The sequence below is a fragment of the Pteropus medius genome, unplaced genomic scaffold (assembly GCF_902729225.1).
Source record: "Pteropus medius unplaced genomic scaffold, Ma_sr-lr_union100, whole genome shotgun sequence".
Lineage (NCBI taxonomy): Eukaryota > Metazoa > Chordata > Mammalia > Chiroptera > Pteropodidae > Pteropus > Pteropus medius.
In genome coordinates this window covers 5,752,661-5,776,099 of record NW_024342469.1, presented here as the reverse complement: position 1 = coordinate 5,776,099, position 23,439 = coordinate 5,752,661, and the positions used below count along the sequence as shown (strand labels likewise).

General features: G+C 55.5%; 2 protein-coding genes across 3 annotated transcripts in view; one reads left to right on the top strand and one right to left on the bottom strand.

The window, feature by feature from the left end:
• CSDC2 (cold shock domain containing C2) overlaps positions 1-10,433 on the top strand; it is an 11,922-nt gene extending 1,489 nt beyond the window's left edge. Inside the window, exons 2-4 of the mRNA XM_039863340.1 lie at positions 6,561-6,859; positions 7,770-7,892; positions 8,502-10,433. Coding sequence (XP_039719274.1) covers positions 6,684-6,859; positions 7,770-7,892; positions 8,502-8,664 — 462 coding nt within the window. The 5' untranslated portion in view covers positions 6,561-6,683 and the 3' untranslated portion in view covers positions 8,665-10,433. The remainder of the gene's footprint in view (positions 1-6,560; positions 6,860-7,769; positions 7,893-8,501) is intronic.
• A 236-nt stretch (positions 10,434-10,669) lies between these two features.
• On the bottom strand, positions 10,670-19,986 carry PMM1 (phosphomannomutase 1). 2 transcript variants are annotated; one of them, XM_039863338.1, is made up of 8 exons: positions 19,821-19,986; positions 17,474-17,591; positions 16,315-16,391; positions 16,096-16,208; positions 15,804-15,903; positions 12,534-12,609; positions 11,530-11,645; positions 10,670-11,150 (listed from the first exon to the last, which is right to left on the bottom strand). In XM_039863338.1, the coding sequence occupies exons 1-8, from the start codon at positions 19,905-19,907 to the stop codon at positions 11,028-11,030; spliced, it is 810 nt and encodes a 269-aa protein (XP_039719272.1). In that variant the 5' UTR covers positions 19,908-19,986; the 3' UTR covers positions 10,670-11,027. The 2 variants fall into 2 exon arrangements, with proteins under 2 accessions (XP_039719272.1, XP_039719273.1); XM_039863339.1 differs by having other exon boundaries at positions 16,096-16,187; positions 19,821-19,984.
• Between the last annotated feature and the right edge of the window lie 3,453 nt (positions 19,987-23,439).

Genomic DNA, 23,439 nt, shown 5'->3' with positions numbered 1-23,439 from the left:
ACGTTTTCTCCTCCTAGCCTCCCCGCTACCATTCCCTCGAAGTCTTTTTCAAAAACATCTATTTTCCCAGATCTGCCCTGCCCCTGTAGATCTGTCTGCCCCCTCCTCTTTTAAAAAAAAAAGAAAGAAAAAGAAAAGGCAGGAATAAACAGGACCTGCCTGCACAGGGGCCTGCGAGAGCCAGAGGACAGCCTTGGCCACAGAGGCCTCTTCCAGCCTAGAGAGGTGGATGGGCAATGTTCACTGACGCCCACTGGAAGGCGGCTCCCTAGGGGGCACAGGGTGGAGGTCCTATACCGTTCGTTGGTGGGGAGGTGACACCTGCAGGCTGGTCTGGAAGTAGGTCCTCAAGACTGGCACCAGCAGAGGGCGCTCTGGGCCTGGCCGGGCTGGTCACAACCAGGGTGGCCAGGACCCCAGGGCCTGGTGGGAAGGGGGCTTGAGGCAGTTTGTACCTTTGTGCACACAGAGCAGCAAGATGGGGGTGGGGGGCAAAAAAGCAGTGGGAGGCTCTTCTCCTTCCCCCAAACTAGTGAAACGATGATCACCGTGGTGAGTGGCATGGTGTACTAGAAAGGTCAAGGGCTTTGGGATGACGCTGACTTGAGTTGAAGCTCAGCCACTCTACGTGTTCCTTTGACCAGTGTCTCTAGGGAGAATCAGAGTGGGAAAGTGACTTGCTTGGGGTCACACAGCCCAGTGGATCTGGAATGTGAGCATGGCCCTTGAGGTGCCCATCCTGGCATCCACACCTTCATTTATACCAAGGACCATCAGGGACCTTAATCACAGCAGCCTCCCAGGGCAGCATGGGCATGTGACAAGGAGGAGAATTAAAGGGTCTCAAGTAAACTCAAGTATTGGCTGAGGCAGCCCTTCCCACCCACCCACCCCCGCCACATACACACACACACACAGAGGCTGTGGGAGGGGGAGGTTTAATTAGGTCACCTCCAGCTGCTAGAGCAGCTTTGGCACTGATGTATTTTAAGGAGTGTCTGGGAGGCTGGGGTGGGGGAGGGGCGGGGGAAGTGCCAACTTCTGCCTGGTGGTCCTAAGGCTGTTTCCTCACCCTCCTGAGGCCCACTGAGGACAAGACCCCGACGTTCAGAAAGCCCTTTCGCTGTCATCCTGTCATCCGCCGTCCTTCCCATTTTTAGGCCACCATGTCCTTTCCTCCCCGCCCCGCCCCCCACCCCATCTGCTTCTCCACAATGGGGGCTTGGGCTGGGATGTTTTTATTGGGGGAGTTGTTTTTAATCTTGCCAGAGTTGGCAAATGACTCACCCAAGGTCATGGTCTGAGTCAGCACAAAGCCAGAAATAGAGCCCCAGTTCTCCACGCCCCTGTCCTTTCTCTGGGGGAGAGCAGGAGTTTTCAGAGACTTGCAAGGTCTGTCCTCCTGCCAGGGGTGTTTCTGGACCTACCCCAAAGGTCTCCAGGGTGTAGAAGTGCTGCCCCTGACAGGCTATGTGACCCTAGCAAGCCTCTTCACCTCTCTGAGCCTCAGTTTACTCTTTTGGATAACAGGGATAATAATGGTGATTATCACAGTATCGTTGTAAGGACTAAATCAGAATGTGGGGCAAAGGGCTTGGGATCCCACTTGGCACATGGTTGGTAATCAATAGTGCTGGCCTTGACTTGTATCAGAACTTCCCGCACTGTGTTCCAGTCACCTGTTTGTTCCCTCCACTGGACTGGGGGCCCTCAAAGGGCGGGGCTGTCTCTTCTCCTTGTCCTGGTTGCCAGGCAATCGATTTCCTTCAATTACGCATATGTTTTTGATAACTTCAGGGGACAGTTTGACTGACCCTCATTAGTCATCTAGACCGGTGGCGAGTCATGTAGCTGAGGAGAAAAGTGAGGCCCAGAGAGGGGCAGGCGCTTGCCCCAGGTCACACAGCACTGGGAGGATGAGCCAGCTTGCTTTCCCATGGTCAAGAGAGGACCCAGACAGCCCTTTCCTGCCCCTTCTTTTTGGGAGGAGCTGAGAAATGGAGAAGCCCCAGCACCAGGGCAATGGTCACCTGCTGACAGGGCTGAGTCACATCTCATGGCCCTACGACGCTGTGTCTGTGTCACGAGCGTCTCCCTCAGGTTATCTCCCAACAGCCCCGATGTTTTGTTTCCGCCTCCCCTGGTCCTTTTGTCTGCAGAATCACAGGTCAGCTGGGGTTTGGCCGTCATGCAGGGAGATGAAGTGGAGCTTGGCTGGGGGGTCAGAGCCAGAAGGTGTGGCCAGGAAGATGCCCACTCACAGCTGCTCACCCTCCCACCACCGGGACAGGCTGCCCTGATTAGCCCCATCTGACAGATGAGGAAAGCGAGGTGCAGAAAGGGAGGGTCACTCAGCCAGGGCACGGGAGAGCCAGGATTCAGCCTGGGCCATCTGAGTCTCAGCCTGTCCTCTCACCCCCAGACTGCTAGTTCCGAGGGGCATTTTTCTGGGCAGGAGGTGCCCCCAGATGGGCACACCAAGGCCTTTGGGGGCTTGGCTTTAGGTCCCTTTGAGTTAAAACAAATGTTCTACAAACATCTTTTTCTCTGCATTTGGAGTTTATTTTCTCCTTTAGTTTCTCAGGGAAAGTTCTTTGGGGAAAACTCCAGTCTTGTCTTGGCTGAACTAGGAACAGAATTTATCCTCACAGGAAGAGTAAGGATAAATGTTCACCTTTGGACAAATCTGGGTTCTGTCACTTACTTGCTGTGTGACCTTGGGCAAGTCACTTAACCTCTCTGAGCCTCAGCTTCCTCATCGGTAAGATGGAAACAATTCTTATTTCAACCTTTCAGGCCATCTGGGAGGTTGAAAAATAATCTCTGTACAGACTTGCGCTGTGGATGGCATTCAGACAACAAAAGCCTCCATCTTCATTTGCCACCTTCTGCAGCAGCTCTGGAGAAAGGATTCTGAACTAGAGGCTTGCTCGGCATCCCCTTGCGTATAGCTCCCTCAAGTCCAAGGCTCTGGCAGGGCCCAGGGAGGGAAAGACTTTGTCCAAAGTCACAGAGCAAGTCAGTAGCAATGCAAGGCCTGAACCCAGGACTCTTGACTTCCCCCTCCAGGCTGCAGAGTCGTATTGCCCTGGTTTGAGTCCTGGCTCAGACATTAATTGCTGTGTGGCCTTCGGTGAGTGACTCAACCTCTCTGAGCCTCAGTTTTCTCATCTGCAAAACGGAGTAATAATAGCACCAGCCTTAAAGGGCTGTTGCAGGAATTTAATAACAGGAGATGCTATGAGGGGCGGGGAAAGGATCTAGTCCTGGGGAGGCAGGGAAGAAGAGAGTGAGGGGTGAGCTTGACTCAGCTCAGCCGGGTCCCTCCTTCCCCCTACCCCCACTTCCCCCCATGCTCGACTTAGCTATCCTATCTGGGAGGAGCAACCTGTCACCCACCGCCTACTCAGTGCTTCCCACATTCCATCCCATTTCATCCTCCTAAGAGCTCTCAGAGGAGGGGGTCTTATAACCCCAGTGTCCAGAAGAGGAAGAAAATGGAGAGCCCAGAGCAGCGCCGTGGAGTCTGCCTCCTCTGCGCCCCTGCCCTAAGGCTGACTCCTGCCTTCTCCTGAGGGTGCCCCCGGGGCAGGGGGTGCAGTGGGGTAACAGCCTTAGCAGAGTCCTGTGGGGGCTGGACGCTGCTGGTCCATTTTGGGAAGCCCATTTAGAGGAGGGGGCTGCCTTCCTATCAAGGCTAACCCTGGATAACCGGTGCTTCTTTTCCTATTTCCGCTGCCTGGGAGCCATGCTCACTTGGCCTTGGCTTAGGAGGTCTAGCTGGTCAGAGCTGGGCCCAGCTCAGCTGTGTCTCCCTGGTAACCATGTGAGCTGCCGCCGCCCCTCCCCCATCGCCTTCTCTCCCCTCCATGCCCTTCGACCTCCCAGCACCTGTCACCGCCAAACACAATACCAGGCCTGGGAAAATTGTGCAGTGAGCAATCCAGGGCTGCCCTGCTTTCCAGAGAGGGAGGCAGAGTTTCCGTCCCCACCACCTGCCACCCTCTCCCAGGCCGGGTAGCGGGCAGCCAGAAGTGCTCTGCAGGGCCTGGCGTCTCGTGCTTTCCTGGCTGTGTCATCTTGGGGCACTCTGCTGCCTGTCTTCCTTTGAGTGACAGCTTTATTGAGATATCATTCACATACCATGTAATTCACCTGCTTAAGTGGACAAGTCAATGTTTTTTGGCATATTCACGGAGTTGTGCGACATCACCACAGTCATCATCCCAAAAAGACACTCTGTGCCCATTAAAGCTACTCCCTATTTTGTTCTCTTCCACCCCCTGACAACCACTAACCTACTGTTTGTCCCTGTGGATTTGCCTGTCTGGACATTTTGCATGAATGGAATCATGTACTATGTGGTCTTTTGTGACTGGCTTCTTCCACTAGCATGATGCTTTCAGGGTTCATCTATGTCGTAGCCTGAAGCAGCACTTCGTTCCTTCTGCTGGCTGAATAATATTTCACTACGTGGCTGTCGCACGTTTTGCTTATCCATTCACCAATCGATACACCTTTGGGCTGATTCCACTTTCTGGCTATTATGAAGAATGCTGCTGTGAACATTCATGTATAGGTTTTTATATGATTTCTTCTCTCCTTAAAGCTTCGTTTTTTCCTCTCTGAAATGGGGGTAAAAATACTAAACTTGGCCCACCCTTGCCTCCTGGAGTGCGCTCAGTGAGAGAAGCCCCACATCAGCTTAAGGGGACTTTAAGGGGCCATGAGGGGCTATGAGGGGCAATTCTCACTCCCTTCCAGCTCTCCGGGCTGGAGGGGCACGTGGCGGGGTGGGGAGGTGCCTCTAGGAAGGAAGGACTCTGAACCTCCATCCCCAGGGATGGCAGAGCCAGCTTCTCATCTCGACCCAGAAATATCCCACTTGCTGTGTGATCTTGAACAGCAGCCAGGAGACCTGCTCCAGTGGTGGGGGTTGAACGGTGGTGACCTCTTGCTCATCCAGCCCTGCCATGCAGTGCTCTGAGGCTTCCTGGGCTCTGGACTCCTAAGAAGCCTTGAACTCTTCCCTGGAAACTCCAGGCTTGAGGGGTGGAGAACCAGATGGAGGCCAGAAATAGACTTGCAGCTTAGGGATTCACCTCTGACCCCAGAGCCTTTGGCTGAGGGGTTGGGAAATTGAAAGAAGCGGGTGAGGAAGTGGAGAACACATCGCCCTCATTCTTATATGATCACGGACTCCGGGAGCTCTTTATATGCCCAGGCTTAGTCAAGCCCCATCACAGCTTGCAGGGATGAGGCAGGGTTTATCAGCTCCATTGTACAGGTGAGGAAACAGGTGAGGTCAGTAAAGTGTTACCCAAGGTCAGTAGCTAATATGCGGCCGAACTGGAGTTCCCCAGCTCATCCGGGTGTCCTGCCTGGCCCCGCCGTGGTGGGCCACCTGCCCCAGCCTCAGTCAACAGCCTGACTCATACATACACTGAGCTGTCCTCCTCAGGGTTCCAAGTGGTGTCTCTTGGGATCCAAGACTTCCCAACCCCTGGAGGGTGGAGGGGAAGGTGAGTGGGGTGCATGGGTGGGGAAACAATGTTTTCTTCCTCAGTAGATGAAAATGTAGGATGAATTTTTCAAGGTCATCTAAGCGTTGAGCTGTCGATAGGAGAATTTCTATTGATCAGCACTGATATATCAATTTACTGGGTATCTACGAGATGCCAGATGCTGTCACACACACTAAATCCTTGGATCCTCAGCAATCTTGCATGGTAAGTATTCTCATCCTCAATTTAGAGAGGAGGAAATGGAGCTCAGGAAAAATCACCAACCTTCCCAAGAGCTCACCGTGCCCTTGTCCCATTCTAAAGCAGATAGAAAGTCATTCAATACTTACAGCAACCTCTCTATAAAAGAAGAACCAGCCCTATCCCCATTTCACAGAGCAGGAGACTGGGTCCAAGGTTAAGGGTGTTGACCAAGGCCATATAGCTGATAGGTAGAGGAGCCAGAATTCAAACCCAGACCATCTGGGTCCAGAGCCCACCATGTTGGAACTGTTAAGTGGCTTGCTTGAGGTCACCAAGTTACAAATGACAAAGCCGAGATTCGAACCCAGGTCTGTGGATTTGAAACTGCTAACAATTGTGCCAAATTGTGTTCCAGACTGTCTTCGGCCACTTCACCCATCCTGCCTCCAGACTCCAGAGTTAGAGAATTGAACGTGAAGCTGGAAGAACTTTGAAGTTGGTCTTAGCTTGGACCACCTTAACAAAGTACCACAGACGGGGCATCTTAAACAGCAGACGTTCACGTCTCACGGTTCTGGAGGCTGGGAGCCTAAGCGCATCTAAACCTACTTACCTCGGAAAGACCCCATCCCTAAACGCTGTCACACTGGGGGTTAGGACTTCGATGCATGAATGTTAGGAGACCACGATTCAGTCCATAGCAAGGTCATAGAACCGTTTTGTCTTTCTGGTGAGGACACTGAGTCGGAGGAGGGCCATGGCAGCAGGCGCCGTCCTCCAGACTTGTGCCCAGTGTCCAGAAGCTGTCCACCCTGGCCCACGCTCACCTCTGTTTCACTCTTCTTCTTCCAGACGGAGCCTGTGGCTGGTGAGGCTGCCGAGCAGGGCCAGGCCGGGCCCTGCCCGCAAGGACGCCCAAGCCCTTCACCGGCCCCCGTGCCCGGGAGCCCCTCGGGCTCTCCTGCTGGCCCCACCATGACTTCGGAGCCCACGTCGCCCCCCGTCGTGCCTCCGCTCCACTCCCCTAAGTCCCCTGTCTGGCCGACCTTCCCCTTCCACCGGGAGGGCAGCAGGGTCTGGGAGCGGAGCAGTGTCACATCGCGGGACCTACCCAGTCCTCTGCCTACCAAACGGACCAGGACGTATTCGGCGTGAGTATCTACCCCTCACCCAGGCTCCAGGGGTCTTTCCCAGGACAGGGTTCCAGCCCTATCCTTCTCCAAGCCCTGTTGTCTTCTCCTGAGGATGGGGGAGCTCAGCCAAGCAGTCTTTCCAGTAACTGCTAGTATTCATTCATTTATTCATTCATTTATTCCACAAAGATTTATTGAGCTCCTGAGCAGTGATGAGTAAGACAAAGTGGCAGCCCACAAGCTGCATATGATCCAGAAGGAAATCATTCACCATTCGCTCCCTGGCAGAATTGGATGCGAGGGCCCAGCATTGGGCATTAGGGAAGATGATGGGTTTGGAAGATACATTAGGTGAAGAAGGAAGTTGGAAGATGGAACAGCTTGGGCAAAAACGGTGGCATGGGGTTGACCGTTGGAGCAGGCCGGATGGAGACTAGCCTTGGGGCTTTGGTGTCAGTCACTGGGTGGGGTAAAATGGTGGAGGGGGTTTGTCAGCCACAGGGAGACTGACTTAGCTTGGCCAAAGGAGGAGGTATTTTTACGGCAAGTGCTGATGGTCTCCTGCACCCAACCCAAGGCCAGGCACAGAGCAGATGTTAAATGATGAACAGATGAGTGAGAAATGAGTGACGAGGATATCACTGCTTCAGGAGGTAGTGAGCAGGGGAGGGTTCCGTGCAGAGAGAGGGGTGCTGGCCGGTAGTCAGGAGACTCATATGCTGAGCACCCTGGGAGAGCCAGTGCCCCTCTCCGAGCCTCAGTCTGCTTGTCTGTCAAATGGCATGATGAGAGGACTGAGCTAGCATAGCTGCAGCTTCTGGCCCGGGGAGCCTTCCCCGCAGTCCTGAGGCAGGCTCCGCAGGCAGGGCCCAGGAGGACTGTGGGGGTCCCCAGGCTACAGCTCCAACCCCCCCTTCCCTATCCTCAGGACAGCTCGTGCCTCTGCTGGCCCTGTGTTCAAAGGCGTCTGCAAGCAGTTCTCACGCTCACAGGGCCACGGCTTCATCACCCCCGAGAATGGGTCCGAGGACATCTTCGTGCATGTGTCTGAGTGAGTCCCGTCCCCCACCCTCCATCCTGGTGATTCCCTCCCCACTTCCGGTCCGCGGCCCGGCCCCTGTGGCAGTGTCCCAGCAGCGCCTCCAGGAAGGCCTCCCATGCCTCTCCCCTCACTGGCTGAGGTCTGTGCTCCTGGCATCATCTCCTCTCATAGGGGCTGGGGGCACACGGGACGGGGAGGGCTGGGGCAGGTGGGGAGGGGCGACTCAGACCTCTGGAGCCCTGGGAACCACTGGCTGGGCCCTGGGATCCTGCCTAGCAACAGGAGGCTGAGAGGGCTGGGCCAGCCCTTGGCCCCTTCTGCCTGGAAGGGGCCTTCAGGTGGGTAGGCTAGCGGGGAGAGGTGGGTCTGGGCCTGTGTCCCAGCCCTAATGACAGGCATGACTTAGGGAGGTCACTGAGGTTCTCTAAAGCCTTAAGGACCTCCCAATGCCCTCTCACATCTCACTTAATCCCCAAACAACACAGAGAAGAAGGGACAGTTTATGATTCCCATTTTACAGATGAGAGGGCTGAGGCCCTGAGGAGGGAAGCTAGGTCACAGGGGGTGTCTGGGAAGAGGAGCCTGCTGCTGGGCTGATGCTCCTCTCCTGCTCACCAGCATCGAGGGCGAGTACGTGCCGGTGGAGGGCGACGAGGTGACCTACAAGATGTGCCCCATCCCGCCCAAGAACCAGAAGTTCCAGGCTGTGGAGGTGGTGCTCACCCAGTTGGCCCCACACACTCCCCACGAGACATGGTCCGGCCAGGTCGTGGGCTCCTAGGCCGGGCAGGGAGCCCCCCAAGGGTGGATGGGCGGGTGGCAGCTGGCTCTCTGCCCTACTGCACTGGCTGACTCAGTCTCCCAGGTGGCCTCAGTGTGCACGTCTGTCTGTCTGTGCTTGTGGCCCTGAGCGTTTGCCTCCAACCACCCCTGTGACCCATGACTATTGTATGAGCTGGACCAAGGAAGAGGCCACCAGACCTGCCTTCTCTCCTTGTCCACTCTCTCTCCTTCCTCTTCTCCCTGCCACATGGGCACAGGACCTTCTCGCCCTTCTGCCCACTGTCCACGTGTCCACTGAGCCTCTGAGGGCCTGCGTCAGGCCTGGGGCTGGGAGCCAGGAGGCACTGCAGGCTCCTGCGGGAATAAGCTTGCTGACTTGCCTCCACCCGAGGCCCTGGCTCAGGGCTAGACTCCGTGCTTGAGCTACTCACACCTCCCGCCCTGGGCCAGGCCCCCCACAGTGGCCTGGGCCCCACCCCTCAGAAACCAGGCCAGCGAGCACTTTGTGAGGCCTCCCAGGGCCTCCCAGCCCCTGGAAAGGGAAGCGGGTGAAAGGTGGAGGCAGGCAGGCCGCCCCTCAGCGCCATGGCCCAGCCTTCCTTCCCCCTCCTCCCTCCTCAGCACTCACCCTGGACAGGCAGGACAGAGGGGTCTGAGGGCAGAAGGCAGTTTGGGGGCTCTAGTGTCGCTAGCCACAGTCCCTCCTCCTCAGCCTGGCAATCGCTCTGCGAACCCCCAAATGAGGCCGCATCTCCTCCTCTGGGCCACACCGAGCCATGCTGCCTCCACGTGCCCGGGAGGCATGGGTCTGCAAAGGGGTAGGGACGTGTCTCCCCAGCTTAGACGGAGCCATCCCCTTTGCCCTGACACAAGCCCCACTGATGCTCTGGCCACGCCCAGCCACAGTGGCTGTTGAGGGCCCAGCGAAGTGTGGACACACGTCCCCTCAGGCAGGGCCAGGCTGGGGCACCCACGAGAATGGCTCTGAGCCTGGGAGGCCACCAGCCCTGCAGCCCCCTTTCTGGACCCTCCTAACGCCACAGGACGGTGGCTCCCACTGGCCCCCAAGCCAGTGGCTGAGTTGCGATTCCTGTGCTGTCTGTCCCTTAAGATATGTGTTGTGTGCATTCACTCTCAGGTGGGGGTTGGCCTGGCCTGGGAGGCCAGGAAGGAGGACTTTCCCTCCATGTCCCCCACTACCTGCCAGAGAGCACATCTGATGGTGGGGGGTGGATAGAAATGGGGCTCAACAGCCCAAGATGAGGGGGTCGGTGACTATTTAAGATCCCCAGCCCTTTAAGGCCCCAGGGTAAAGATCAGCTGGAATATGTGTCCCACCCCTGCCCCCTGTCCCCACCACAGGCTGGGAGCCCAGAGTGGCTGAGATGTGTTGGCCAGCAACCCCCCTAAACAGAGAATGGCCCAGCTTGACACCCTATTCTGATCTGCGGCTATTCCGGAAAAGCCTGAGGCCCTTCCCCTGAGAAATAAGGGCTCCCTGGCCTCCTTAGTGGAGATTTAACAGTACAGGTTGACTCCTGGGAGCCCCACAAGACGCCCCTCCTGTGAGTGGACCCCCCTTTTCAGGCACTAGCCAGGTGGTAGGACATGGGAACATCAGCCTGGGGGCCCCTGGCGTGGCAGCCGGGAGCAGCGCTCCTCACTCACAGCCCCGCAGCGTCCAGTCAGAAACCCTCCTGACCCCCCCACCCTCCCGGACTCCCCCATCTTTCCTGACACTGGCAATAAACCCTCAACTGTGACTCAGCTTGGCCCAGAGCTGCCTCTGTCTGTCTGGGATCCCGGGGGAAGGGGCTGCGGGAGAACACCCTAAATCAGCCCTCGTTTGGGGTTTCATTGGCCCACCCTCCCTGACTGGATCAAAGACTTCCTGTGTGACCTGGGGCAAGTCCCCGCCACCTGTGCCTGTTTCCTCATTTGCAAAGTGGTGGCCGTAATAGCATCTGTGACTGGGGCCAGTTATCCACTCAGAACTGACGCCATACCTTGTTCCAGTAACTTTAATGTTTGTGATAAAGTTCTAGCAAACACCGTACCTTCCCCGCCGCTCTGCGCCCGTCTGCGACAGGCAGGCGGGGCGGGCTCTATCTCGTACCAACATTCACACACCTCCTCCCAGCATAGACAGAAACCCGTTTTGTTCACAAGTACAAGCAGCAGCTGTGGCCAGTGCCATCGGGGTGGAGGACGGAGCCAGTCCCACCGGGAGCTGACTGCTGGAGACAGTCGTCCACGTAGACCCTGCCTCGTCATGGTGGGCCTTGCAGCAGGCCGTGTGAGGCAGGTATCCTGGGCCGGGGGCTCTCTTCAGGACTGGGCGGAGGTCTCTGGACGTCCTGGTCATGCCTCATGGGCTGTCTCTGGGAAAAAGATCTCGCGGCATCGCTGTACCGTGTCCTGAGGGGAGACCACGCTGTGGCCCACAGTCCGGGGGTCAGCATAGATCTCAAAGTCATTGCCACCCTGCGCAGAGGAGGGGCAAAGAGGGCATACACAGGTGGTGCCTGGATGAGGCTCCCAGGGTTGGGGCCCAGCACCCACCCTGGCATGGGGTTCCCTCCCTCCACTGGCTCCTGCAGAGCTGCCCCTCCTCCTATCCCCTCAGAACCTCCAGAAAGCCCCCCTTCTCAGCCTTCACCAGGTCTGCCCTGCCTTGCTGTGTGACATGGGGCAAGTGTCCAGCCACCTCTGGGCCCCAGCCTTCCAATCTGTGTAATGGGGCTAGTAAACACCGGCTGTTTTCTGGGAGTCTCTCAGGAGTTCTGTTCTGTCACCCGGTGTTGCCTGGCCTTGACCTGGGGGCGACTTGGGGTGGGAAAGACCTGGGTTGAGCCACACTCACGGGGCTGGTCTCATTCCCAAAGAAGTGGATGGTGTCGAAGCTGTCCTGGTCCAGGCTGTCCAGGCAGCAGCGCTTGTCCCAGCCCTCGGGGAAGACGTCAAAGCTGATCATGCCTCCTGTGGGGGCAGGCGGACAAGCCAGCAGAGCCATTCAACAACTCTTGAGTGTCTACTGAGTGCCAGGCACAGGGCAGGGGACAGACTCGGGTCCTCATGGGAGTTATGATGCAGGCGGGACAGGCGGTCAACACGCCAGACCACCTCAGAGCATTAAGTCAGCGAGGTGGGGGAAGAGAAGCTCTCCAGCCAGCGTGATCAGGGGAGACCTCTCTGAGGTGACACTGAGCTGAGACCTGAGCCAGAGTGGCAATGGCTAGAGAATTCCGAGCCCTGGCACAGAGTATGGTCCCCAAGGCAGGGAAGGACATGGAGTGTCCCAGTGACAGAGAAGGACTGGAGAGGGCAGAGGTGAGGGCATGTGGCCCCGGGGTCCAGGGAGTTGGTCGTGGGTTTCATTCCGAGTGAGGAGGAGCCTCTGGAGGGCTCTGAGCAGGGCTATGACATGGTCTGTTTTCCCAGGATTTTTCTGGGCTGTCAGGGGAGGTGGCAGGGGGAGACCTGATGCATCGGTTATCCAGACGGGCCTGGGATGAGGCTGCTGGCAGTGGAGGTGTGAGCGATGGTCAGATTCCAGAGTATTCTGGACATAGGGCCCTGGGACTCACTAGTAGACTGGACTCGCGAAAGGGTGAGGGAGAAAACGCGAGGGAGACGCTTCGGTTTCTGGCCTGAACAACCGGGGGGGTGGTGGGGTGCTGACTGGGTTTAGGTGGGGAAGACTGGGGGCCTTGACATAGGGAGTCCCTGCCTGTTTAGGCTCAGCCTGCCCCTGTCTGCCCAGAGGGGTGGGAGGAGTTTCTGGGGACCGCAGCTGGCCTTGGGAGTGAGGCCCTGGCAGGCGGCTCTTGCGCCGGGCCCATCAGGCCCTGCAAGCTGTGGACGTACCTCGGGAGAACCTCAGCCCTTTGCCAGCAAACTCAGTTTTCAGGGCTTCCACGAACTTCTCCCGGATCTTCTCCTTCTGTAGGAGGGAAGGGAGCAGACTGAGGCTCAGAGGGCTGCTCTGTGCCAGGCCCTGTGCTGGGCACACAATTCGTGTGAGCTCACTGAGTCTTCCAAGGGGATATCATGACCCCTACTTGATGGGAAACTGAGGCACAGAGTTCACGGTTACCCAGCCTCAGAGGCAGAGCCAGGGCCTGAATCCAGAAGGACCATGACTAAATTCATTGCCAGCTCCCGCCAGTGGGGATGTGGACCAGGTATTCTGAAGGACGCCTTGGAGTTGAGGCTCGAGGAAGAAGGTTGAGGGGACAGGGCAATCTGAGTCCCAAGTCAGAGTCCACCTCAGGACAGGGCTCTGCCCCATCAGCTCCGTCCAGTTCAACGAAACCATGGCTCAGACACTAGAAATGAGCATGAGGAGCCAAGAGCATGTGAAGATCTGTGAATAAGTGGCAGTGGGTGCTCAGAGGGAGGTCAGCAGGATGCCAGACACAGCTATAGAACCAACCCCGCAATTCCCTGCAGTGCCTCCCCAGTCCCCAGTCCCTCCCTCCCCTTTGGCAGGACCTTGAAAGTCTGTAGCATACCTACAAACATAGAGTAAAGGGACATTTGCTCACTAGCCCAAGGATCCCTAGCCTGGCCATGCTGGGGCCAGAATGCGGAACAGCCACGGCAGGCCTAGAGGGACAGCTGTTTCGGATGCTTTGCTAATGGGGGCCAGCACCACAGGAGCGAATGGCTCACGCAGTGCAGGCTCGCTGTGGCCGAGGTATGGAGTGCCCATGTGGCCGAAGCAGCGGTGAGAGCTCGGCGGGGTGATCAGCTCGCAGAGAGCCTGGAGGCCTGGTTGGGAAGTGGAGACATCCTGGGGGACCAAAAGCCACTGAGGATTTTGCAGCACAGGAGCATAGTGCCTAGTCCTGCGTTTTAGTCAGTCAAAGAGTTGGGTGAGACTGTTATGGCAAGAGAGGCGGGCGGTGGCCAGCGGTCTGGAGCCTGGAGGAGTGGTCCAGGAAGGACATGAGCTCTAAGGCCAATGTGACCCATCCTGAAAGACAAAGGCAGGATGCCTGGGTTCTAGGCCCAGCTGCTGTGCCTCCGGGCTGTGTGACCATGGGCAAGTTGCATGACTTCAAGAATAAATGTTCCCGTACGGCCCAGGATGGCTGCGCCTTCTGTCTTTGGAGAACCAGGCTAGTCATTGGACAGCCCCAGGTGCCAAGTCTAGCCTCAGCAGACCCACACTGTGTCCTCAAGCTGGTCACCCTCTGGCCTCAGTATCCCCATCTAAGGAAGGGGACTTCTTGTCCTCAGGGTCTAGGGGAATGAAGGAGAGGAAAGCATTTATGTGCCATCTGGGCCAGTGCAGGGAACACAGGAGACCAGGAGGTCCATGCCCTTCTCCAACACCAGAAACAGGCGAATAAGAGCCAGAGAGACAGAGAAGACCCTGGGAGTGGTGGGCAGAGGCAGTGTTGCTAGGCTTCCATCTCGTCCAGACCTCATTACAGCCCAGGAGATGAGAACTATGATGATCCCCAGTTTACAGGTGAGAAAGCAAAGATACACAGTGCAGAAGCCGCTTTCCCAGACTGGCTTCCTGGCGGGGGGAGAGGACAGACACACACAGGGATGGACTTGAGCCCAACCCTGCAGGCTGAACCAACAGGAATGCCTGTTGGACCCTATGTGGGTGGGAAGGTGGAAAGGGGGCCCGAGCGGTTGGCAAGGTGCCCGTCACCAGGGGTGGGAAACCAGTAGTGGTGAAAAGGTAAATGCATGCCTGCCGCCATGGCACATGGCAGGCGACTCGGCAAGCAGAAGTGGAGCCGGGATCGGAAACCTGAGTGGCCTGAGAAGGCGCCACGCGAAGTCTCCATGCACGTGGGCACTGCCTCTTAAGCCTGTGGACACAGGGTGGCCGTGGGGGTGGAGGTCAGTGAGCTGGGAGGCATCACAGAAAGTCCCACCCCTCCTCAAATTTTTGCCCTGCAAACCAATTTCCCTATGTGACCTTGGGCAAGTCACTACCCCTCTCTGAGCCTCGGTTTCCTCATTCATAAAATGGGGACTGCACTACCGATTTCATTCATTCAAAAAGTATTTCTCGAGCCCTTGTCATGTGCCAGGCATGTGCTGAGCACAGGGATTCAGAGGTGAACAGCCGGAGAAACGCCCGCCCTAAAGGAGCTTACAGCTTTGGTGGGGGAACCAGACAACCATCAGGTGACACGATATATTAAGAGGGTGGCGATGGCTGCTTGAGGAGAAATCAGAGGAGTGGGAGGTGCGAGGGGTGCAACGTTAAATGTAATGCTTGGGGAAGGCCCCACCGAGAACGTGGCATCTGAGCTCATGCAAAGGAGGTGAGACGGCGAACCGCTTCTGAGGGCAGGAGGCACAGCCCTGAAGTGGGAGCGTGGGAGACGCCTGCCAGCTTTAGCATCAGCAGGGAGGACATGGCCAAGCGGGGAATGAAAGGAGGAGAGCGGAAGGTCAGAGAGGTCGGAGAGGACGGGGATGGGCCAGCGTGAAAAGGCTTGGTCAGATGGACGTGCTCCATCTCTAAGGGAGGGGGTGGTGCTGAGGATGACAAGCAAAATGCAAGTCAAGGTTTAACGGGGAGCGGCATATCCCAAGGCAAGAGAGACCGTGGTATGTTCCAAGCACAGACGCAGAGGGAAGCCTGAAGAGGTGGGCCTGAGCCCGGCAGACCCCTCAGAGGGGAGAGCACCAAGGCGGGAGGCTGGGACATTGTCCAGTTGGCAAGGGGAGCCATGGAAGGACTGTTAGTGGGGAGAGGACTTTAAAAGGTTCTCCATGGCACCTCCGGCGAACAGACGGGCAGGGGTCTATGGGGGCAGGAGCGGGGGAGCGGAAGGACACAAGTGAACAGATTTGAGCCCAACCCTGCAGGCTGAATCAACAGCAATGACTGTTGAACCTATTGTGGCTGGGAAGGTGCCCAAGGGCTTGGCTTAGGTAAGTAGGTGGCTGGTGGTGCCTGTCACCAGGGGAGGGAAACCAGCGATGCTGAAAAGATACACGTGTCCCTACAACCACAGAACACGGGAGGTGTCCAAAAGGGTATTGGTTCTATCAGAACACCCACCCCCAACCAAACCCATTGCACTGATGAGAAAATAAAGGCTCAGAGAGGTTGAGCGCCTGAGGTTCTACAGCCTAAGGTTGCACAGTTGGTGGCACCTTGTCCAGTTCGGAAAACTCGATCCGCTCCTCCAGGGTGCAGCTCCGGCCGATGGGCGAGATGTTCAGCATGCCATTCCGGAACTCGATGAAGGTTCCACTGGTGGCGACGGCGGAGGGAGGGACAGTGGGGAGCCAGAGAGAAGGAAAAAGGCCCTGAATTCAATCCAGCCTCGTCTGGACTTGACAGGAGACAAGAACCCACCCACCAGGTCCCACCAGAGAAACCCACCCCTTCCCCAGGCCCAGGACTGGGAGGCGAGGCTGGGCACGAGGCTGGGCGGGGGCTCACCGCTTCTTGGGCAGTCGCAGCAGGGCCATATAGCGGAGGCAGAAGTTGATCAAGTCCTGCAGCAGCTCCTCCCCGAGGTGGCTCTGGATGGTCTGGGCAAGGGTCACAGGGCTCTGAGCATGCAGGGCACGGTGCCCTTCCCCACCCAGGACAGAAGGCACCCGTGGACTGTTTCACTGTGGAAAAGTGTCCTGGGCTAAGGCCCTGGGGGGCACTGACCTGCTTGGAGAGCAGCCGTCCATGCTTATACTGCACTGTCCCGTTCTCAGCAAACACATAATCAAACTTCTCGATGACTTCAGGGTCACACAGAGGCCAAGGGAGAAGAGGAGAGAGTGAGACCAGGTACCCAGAGCCAAGGAGAGAGACGAAGCCCACACTCCTTGGTTTGTCATTCAAAGCCCATTTGTTCCACCCCAAACCTTTTCTAGTCTCACCTTTTGCAGCTCTGGCTTTTTCCAGACAAGCAAACAAGCCAGTGACATCTCCGGACCTTTGCTCATGCAGGTCCTTCCGCTTGAAGTGCCCTCCCACTTCTTCCCCCTCCAGCCCTCCAAGATCCCACCCGCTCCCCTGGAAGCCTTCCAGGACTCCCCAGCATAGGAGCTCCCCTTATGCTCCCACAGCACCCTGCACAGGGGCTTCTGTTTTGTTTTATAGCTCCCAACACTGTGTTGCAAGGTTGATTGCGTGGGGTAGTTTTCAGCTCTGGCTGCCATGAGAAGTGGCGGGAATCACCTGGACAATGGTGGGACTGTGGAGATGGAGACATGGACACATAGGGAGATATTTCTGGACTGGCTGATGGAATAAACAAGAGGGTGGGAAAAAAGGAAATTCAAGGAAGTTTCTGGTTTGAGGAGCCGGAGGCATTTGCCTTGACTGGGCTGAGATCAGGAACTCTGCTGAGAACAGGGATTCTGTATCCGAAAACTTTCTGGGTGACTTCAGAATCTCCCTCTGTTAAGTGGGATAATCACACCCACCCTGAAGTGTGATTGTGAGGATTAAATGAAAGGAAGTTAACACATGGTTATTTTCAACAAACGGTAGCCATTATTGATTATGCCCATTTTAAAGATGAGGAAATCAAACCGCAGCAAGAATTGAGAATGTAAACTACATAAGGGCGGGATTCTCCCTGCTTTGCTCCCTGCTGTTTTTCCGAAGCCTGGCACAGTGCCTGGCACATGGGAGGTACTCACTAAATGGTTGCTGAATCGGCCAGGAAAACATCTGGCAGTTCCCTCTGGCAGTTCCCTTGCCCCACAGAAGCAGAACTGGGTCTTTAAAGGCACATCGGTCCAGGGATCTCCCAAACTTCCCACCCCCCACCCCCACCCCAACTGTGGAGCTGGCTCCGGCCCACTCCTCCTACCTTCATCCCCCTCTCCCAGCTGCTCAGCAATCTTAGAGTAGTCCGAGCCGCCCACCACACCGATCTGCACCCTACTTCGCAGCTTCTGCAGGAAAGCAGCCACCTCAGGGTCAATTTTCTGCAGTGGGGCAGGGATGCAAAAGAGTTTGGCTGTCAGCACATCTGGGACCTCCACTTAGCCTTCGTTCAGTGCTCAGAATGAGAAGCCCATGTTCCAACTGGGGATCTGAGGCAGTTCAAGGTTTAGAACCCAGATCTTAAAAAAGTAGATGCACTTGGATTTAAACTCTGGCTGGAGTCCCTCGATAGCAGGATGACCTTGAGCAAATGTCTTTGCTTTTCTTTGCCTTCTTTGTCCTATCTATAAAATGGGGATCACAGTAGCAACACCTGGAAGAGGGGGCACTGTTAGAATTAAATGAGATATTGCATCCAAAGCGATTGCAAATGAACAAGCAATTAAATTAACTGGTGACTGATCTTATGAAAAGACGCCTCACCAAGGAAATGTAAACTAATGACTTATACTCCGTGTTTTCAAACATTCAAATACTCAAAGCTGACAATATCAAGATGGACAATGATGAAGGGGAAGCGAGCACTCTCAAATGCTGCTGGTGAGAGTGTAAATTGGTATAGCCATTTTAGAGATGGCAAGATCTACTAAAACTTAAAATGCATGTGTCCTGTAACTTGGAATTTCCACTTCTTTTGTGTATATGGAAGTTCACTGGGGTATAATAGTAGGAAACTGCAAACAACTTACACGCTCGTGAATCAGAGAATGGCACATACCTGCTCTGAAATATTAGACTGTGATTACACAGAATAAGGCAGGCCTGTACTTCCAACATGAGAGAGTCCCGAGACATGCTAACTGTCAAAAGCAAGTTGCAGAAAGGCACACACAGTATGATGTATGGTACCGCTTATTTTTTTAAAAGCCTCAAAAAACAATGCGTAATATTTCTTCTGGGCAAACAGATCCAGAGAAAGGTCTGGAAGGGAGCCACACGACAGGCAACCAGGTTACTTTGGGGAGGAATTTCGATCCTGACACAGTCAGAGGGAACTTTAGCCTTCTCGGTTGTTTTCATTCTTTACAAGAGAATGCACTCATGAGTATATGTATAATTAAAAATTAACTTTTAAAAAGCACTAAGGCCAGGGTCTGGCAAAACTATTAGTGGACACATTAGCGTGCCATTCTTGGGCAAGGAAGTGGACAAAGGGTTGGGGCTGTTCCCAGACCCTGTCACCCTCCTTCCACTGTCATCTTTCTCCCATCCCTGAGGACCCCGGGAACTTCTGGAAGGCAGGGTGGCCTGAGTCCTCCCTGTGCCCCCAGGGCCCAAGCCAGAGCCCTCCCATAGGGGAGGGGATGGGGCATGCAGGACCTAAGAGGGGAAGCTAAGACCTGTGTTCCCATCAGCCTCTGTCCTGTAACCAGGCCCTATTGGCTCCCTGTTCTAGGAGATCCCTCAGATGGTCCTTGTGGCCTCAGATTGGAGGGGGGGAGGAGAGGGGGGTACCCTCAGGGCAGGCAAGAATGAGGCTTATCCAAGCACCCAGTTGGTGAAGATGGGTCTGGGGGCTCCTCCAGGGTGAGCTCCAAAGGGAGAAAAATGGTGTGGAGCAGAGGTTGGAGGATCAACACGGTGAGATGTCTTTAGAAGAACTAACTCCCACTCTCTCAGTGTCACAATATCCCCAACGTGACAAGGCTAGGCCTGGGAATTGTCACCTCCAGGTAGGCGGAGCCCATCCCATACTCGACCGAAAAGGTACAGCAAGCCCTTCCTCCTTCCAAGGCTGGAGGTGGGAAGTAAAGTGGGGGAGGAACTTGAGAAACCAGACTCAGGCCCAGGCCTGCACCGGTCGGGTGGGAGGGCTCTGAGACCCCTGGCCCCCCAGCAGATGGCGACTCTGATGTCTGGGTGCGCTCCAAGCCCTGTCTGAAACCCTGGATTTGCGCCCTAGGGTTGAACTGGGGTAGAAGCCCCGGCTGGGGAGGAGGGGGCGTCTGGGAGCCAGGCCTTGGCTTGTGGAAGCCTGGCGGAGGAGTAAGGAGGGCAGAAAGGCCTCCGCTTGCAGCCTCCGCCCTCCAATCCGACCCAGCCCCGATGCTACCGGGCAGAACGTGGGCGCGCACTCCCTCGGGTTGTGACATGAGGGCCCAGGTGCCCATCACTCCCAGTGGGCGCCCCCGGAGTGTCAGGGGCTGGGTACCGCTGAATCGCACGCTCTGTCTCGGGGGCCCGGCGGTCACGCCGCTGCAGGCCCCACATTCGGCCTCCGGTGTCCACATGACACTCCCGACCCGAGCTTCCGAACGCCGAGGCCCTACCTGCCGAGCTGGCGTCAGGGTCCCGTCCACGTCAAACAGGCAGAGGACGCGCTCCTTCCTGCGGGCGCCCTCAGCGGTCACAGCCATGGCTGCAGCTCGGCTTGCCCGCCAGAGTCGCGGGATGCGGCCGCCGGAGCCGCGCAGGGAAGAGGCTGGATGGGGCGGGGCCCGGGAGGGGCGGAGCGGGGAGAGGCGGGGTCCGCAGGCAGGCCCGGTCGCGCCTGGGGGGGGCGTGGGGCGAGGCTCTCCACGGGCGGGGGCGGGGCGGACGGGGGGCGGGGCATGGGCGGGGCGTGGGCGGACTTGTAAGGATAACTCTGATTGTATCAGGCGGAGAAGGGGCGTAGAGTAGGGCGGAGCAGAGACCAGCAAGAAAGGTCGGATTGTCCCAACCCATACGGAGGCGAGGCCTGGGCCCGGCGGGAAATGAGGGCTAGAACTCGGAAGAGAGGGGCGGGGCCCGAGTTGCACCATGGCAGGATGATTGTGATTGCATCTTTTGGTGGAGGGGCTGGACGGGGGTAGGGCCTCGAACTGGCAGTGTTGTGCGTTGCCGGGCGTGGGCGGGACTTCAGATCCTGGGCTGTCCGGACTCGCCCTGTCCGCCGTCATTTACACTGACTCGCTGCTCCTGGCTAATACCTCTGTTCTTCAAACCTTGAGCTTTAAGAAATCTCCTGATGGCCTTTGCTCAGGCTCTGGACTTTGCCAGATGGCCTTTCCCTCCCTACTCTTTCTGCTGTCATTCTCTCCACCCTATAAGGCTCAGCTCACAGTCCACCTCTTTCAGGAAGCCTTCCCAGATCTCTCTATTCACAGCTATTTAACCATTACATTGACTTTGGAGTCAGTTCTAGGCTCTTTCCGGCTCCACCATATGTGACTTTGGACAAGTCACTTCACTTCTCTGAAGATTTGTGTCTCCGCTGTGTAAAATGGGAAGAACTTCATCTACTTTGCAGGGTTGCCTTGCACATGAAAAGAAATAAGTGTAAAAGAACTCACATTGTATGTGGCACACAAAGGAGAATTTGTGTAGATGTGCTTGATACAGTTACTGATTAAACAGCTATTGCCTGTCAAAAGTCTTCGAAATGTGCAGACACTTTAAGCCAGCAATTCAACTTTTAGAAAAGAAAAAAAAAAGGGCATTGGTTAAATTAACTATGGTCCGTCTATAAAATGAATCTGTGAAAATCTGTGTTGTAGAACAAGGGTCCCCAAGTCCTGGGGCTGCGGACTGGTACTGGTCTGTGGCCCGTTAGATACCAGGCCACACAGCAGGAGGTGAGCAGCCAGTCAGCAAATGAAACTTCATCTATATTTGCAGCTGCTCCCCGGTGCTAGCATTAGCGCCTCAGCTCCACCTCAGATCATCCGGCATTAGATTCTCATAGGAGCACCGCTCCCTGGTACTCAAAAGGTTGGGGACTGCTGTTGTAGAATATTTGACATGGAAAAACCGTGATCCCATTTCTGTAATAGGAGAGTAGCAAGCTGTCTCTGGGTATTAGTATCATCGTGAATTTCAGAGATTACCCACCCCCCCGAAATGTGTTGACTGCAGCTTCCTCTTCTCCAGGGCTCTGTTTCTTCCTCTTTTCACACGCCAGAGCCAAAAGCCCACTGCACATCCCTCTGTGCTCCCAGGGGGTTGCCCTTCTGTTCGAGGCTGTGCCTGTGAGGAGATTTTTGCTGCATTTAGCATCCTTGCCCTGATGCCTGTCATTAGCTCTGGCAGTTTTGGTCATACAGAGAGACACACTCATCCACACACCTATGAGTGATAACTCTGTGCACCATGCTTCTGATGGTCTGTTTGCTTTTCTGTCTTGGTAGCTGCCCTGAGGAGACAGACCACTGGAGTCAGGGGCAGAGAGGGGCAGAAAACTGCAGTCTGGTCCCTGCTAACTAAGTACTCGAACAGGTCACTTTCCCTAACTGGGCCTCCGTTTCCTTGTGTATATAATGGGGACATAATCCCTACCCGATAGAACTATAAAAGGTGAGATAGTAGTAACTGATATTTATCGATCCCTTACGATGTGCCACCCACCATACTGGACACTTGACCACATATCTTCATTCACTCTCACAGCAGCTCTAGGAGGTGTTATTGTCTCCATTTGATGAAGAGAAAGGAAAGGGATGTGCTCGTTGCTGCACAGAGCACCTAGCAGGGCTGAGACCAGGGTGAGCTGGGTGGATGAGGTACTGGCTGCAGGCACAAAAGCTAAGGGGGCAGCAGAAAGCTCGGCAATTAAGATAAATAGTATTTTAATGTAATATTTTTAAAAATCAAAATTAATGCAAAAAAATCCATGATGAACAAAAAGTCAAAAAAAAATTTTTAAAGACTGTATCGGTCATTGTTCTGAGGAGTCATATAGGAGCCTGAGGCAAAAGGAAAAATTTGTCTTTCTTTCTAGGCCCTGCTGCAGAGTATGGTTCATTCATTAAACAAATTTATTGTGCCAGACACTGTTCTAGGTTCTGGCAGCACTGGAGGGAACAAAATAAGAAGCTTTTGTTTTCTGTTGGATGCAGAGAGCAAACAGAACCATCTCCACGAGAAGACTGAATTTTATCCTCTGCACCCACTGCTCCACCCAGATCTGGTCTCTGTGACTCTGGCCACTGTCAGGACCTGAGACCCCTTCCCAGGGCCCACCTAGTCTAGAGCCTGTGGGTGGACCTGGAACTGCCCAGATTAGTCTCTAATATCTCACAGCTGACACCTGTTCCATTGCTTAGGAATTCCTAGGGAACCGTTTAAATGCAGATGCCTGGGCCCCAATCTTGCTGCTGGAATCCAGAAGCCGTAGGATGGGGCCCACAGGGCAGGACAGGTGTTTGTCTCCTAAGTATTGGGTCCGCCTTTCCCAAGACAAACAAAGATAAGCTCTTAACAATATCACACCTATGCCTTAGACGTGTAGTGAACCGATTTCTTATAAATGCCTTTCACAGCCTCTCCCTGAATTCTCACCACAACTCAGGTCAGTGATGAGGACAGTGAAACCCAGAGAAACGGAGTGAACTGCCTCGAGGCACAGACCCAGGAGGACCAGGTAGATGGAGTGGCCCTTAGGGTTCCTTTGCGACAGAGGCTCATCCCTGGCAACTGGTGTTCAGATGGGGCCCTGGGGAGGCCCTGGGGAAAGTGAGGAGCAGGACTGAGGGGACTGGGACTGGGAGGACTGGCCACAAGAGTTTCCAAAGCTCCGAAGGAAGCCAGGTCCGAAGGCAGGGGGCCGGAGACCCCAGCCCGGCAGGATCCTGCTCAGGAAGGAAGACTGCTCTTCTGAGCCAGGTCCCCGAGGCTGCAGATTAGTGACCTCCATGTTAGCTTGGGGCAGTGTAGCTCCTACCTCGACGTTTCACTTACTTTTGCCAGAATCCTCTGAGGTGAGTACCCTTATATTCAATTTCCAGAACTAGGTACTGACACCAGAGAGGTGATGTGGCTTTCCCGGGTTGCAGAGCACAGTCAGGATTCATATTCAACTGTATTCCCCTAAAGCCCATTATTTTCCCTGGCCCCTTGGTGGAAGGCCAAGTGTCAACGTGTTGTTGAATGAGTATAGGGGGCCTTGACCCTCTTTTTCCCTATCTGGAG

Coding starts and splice junctions, on each gene's coding strand:
- PMM1 (XM_039863338.1), bottom strand. CDS start 19,907: ATGGCTGTGACCGCTGAGGGCGCCCGCAGGAAGGAGCGCGTCCTCTGC. Junction 16,392..17,473: donor GCTGGGAGAGGGGGATGAAG/GTAGGAGGAGTG, acceptor GTGACCCTGAAG/TCATCGAGAAGTTTGATTAT. Junction 15,904..16,095: donor CTGCGACTGCCCAAGAAGCG/GTGAGCCCCCGC, acceptor CGTCGCCACCAG/TGGAACCTTCATCGAGTTCC.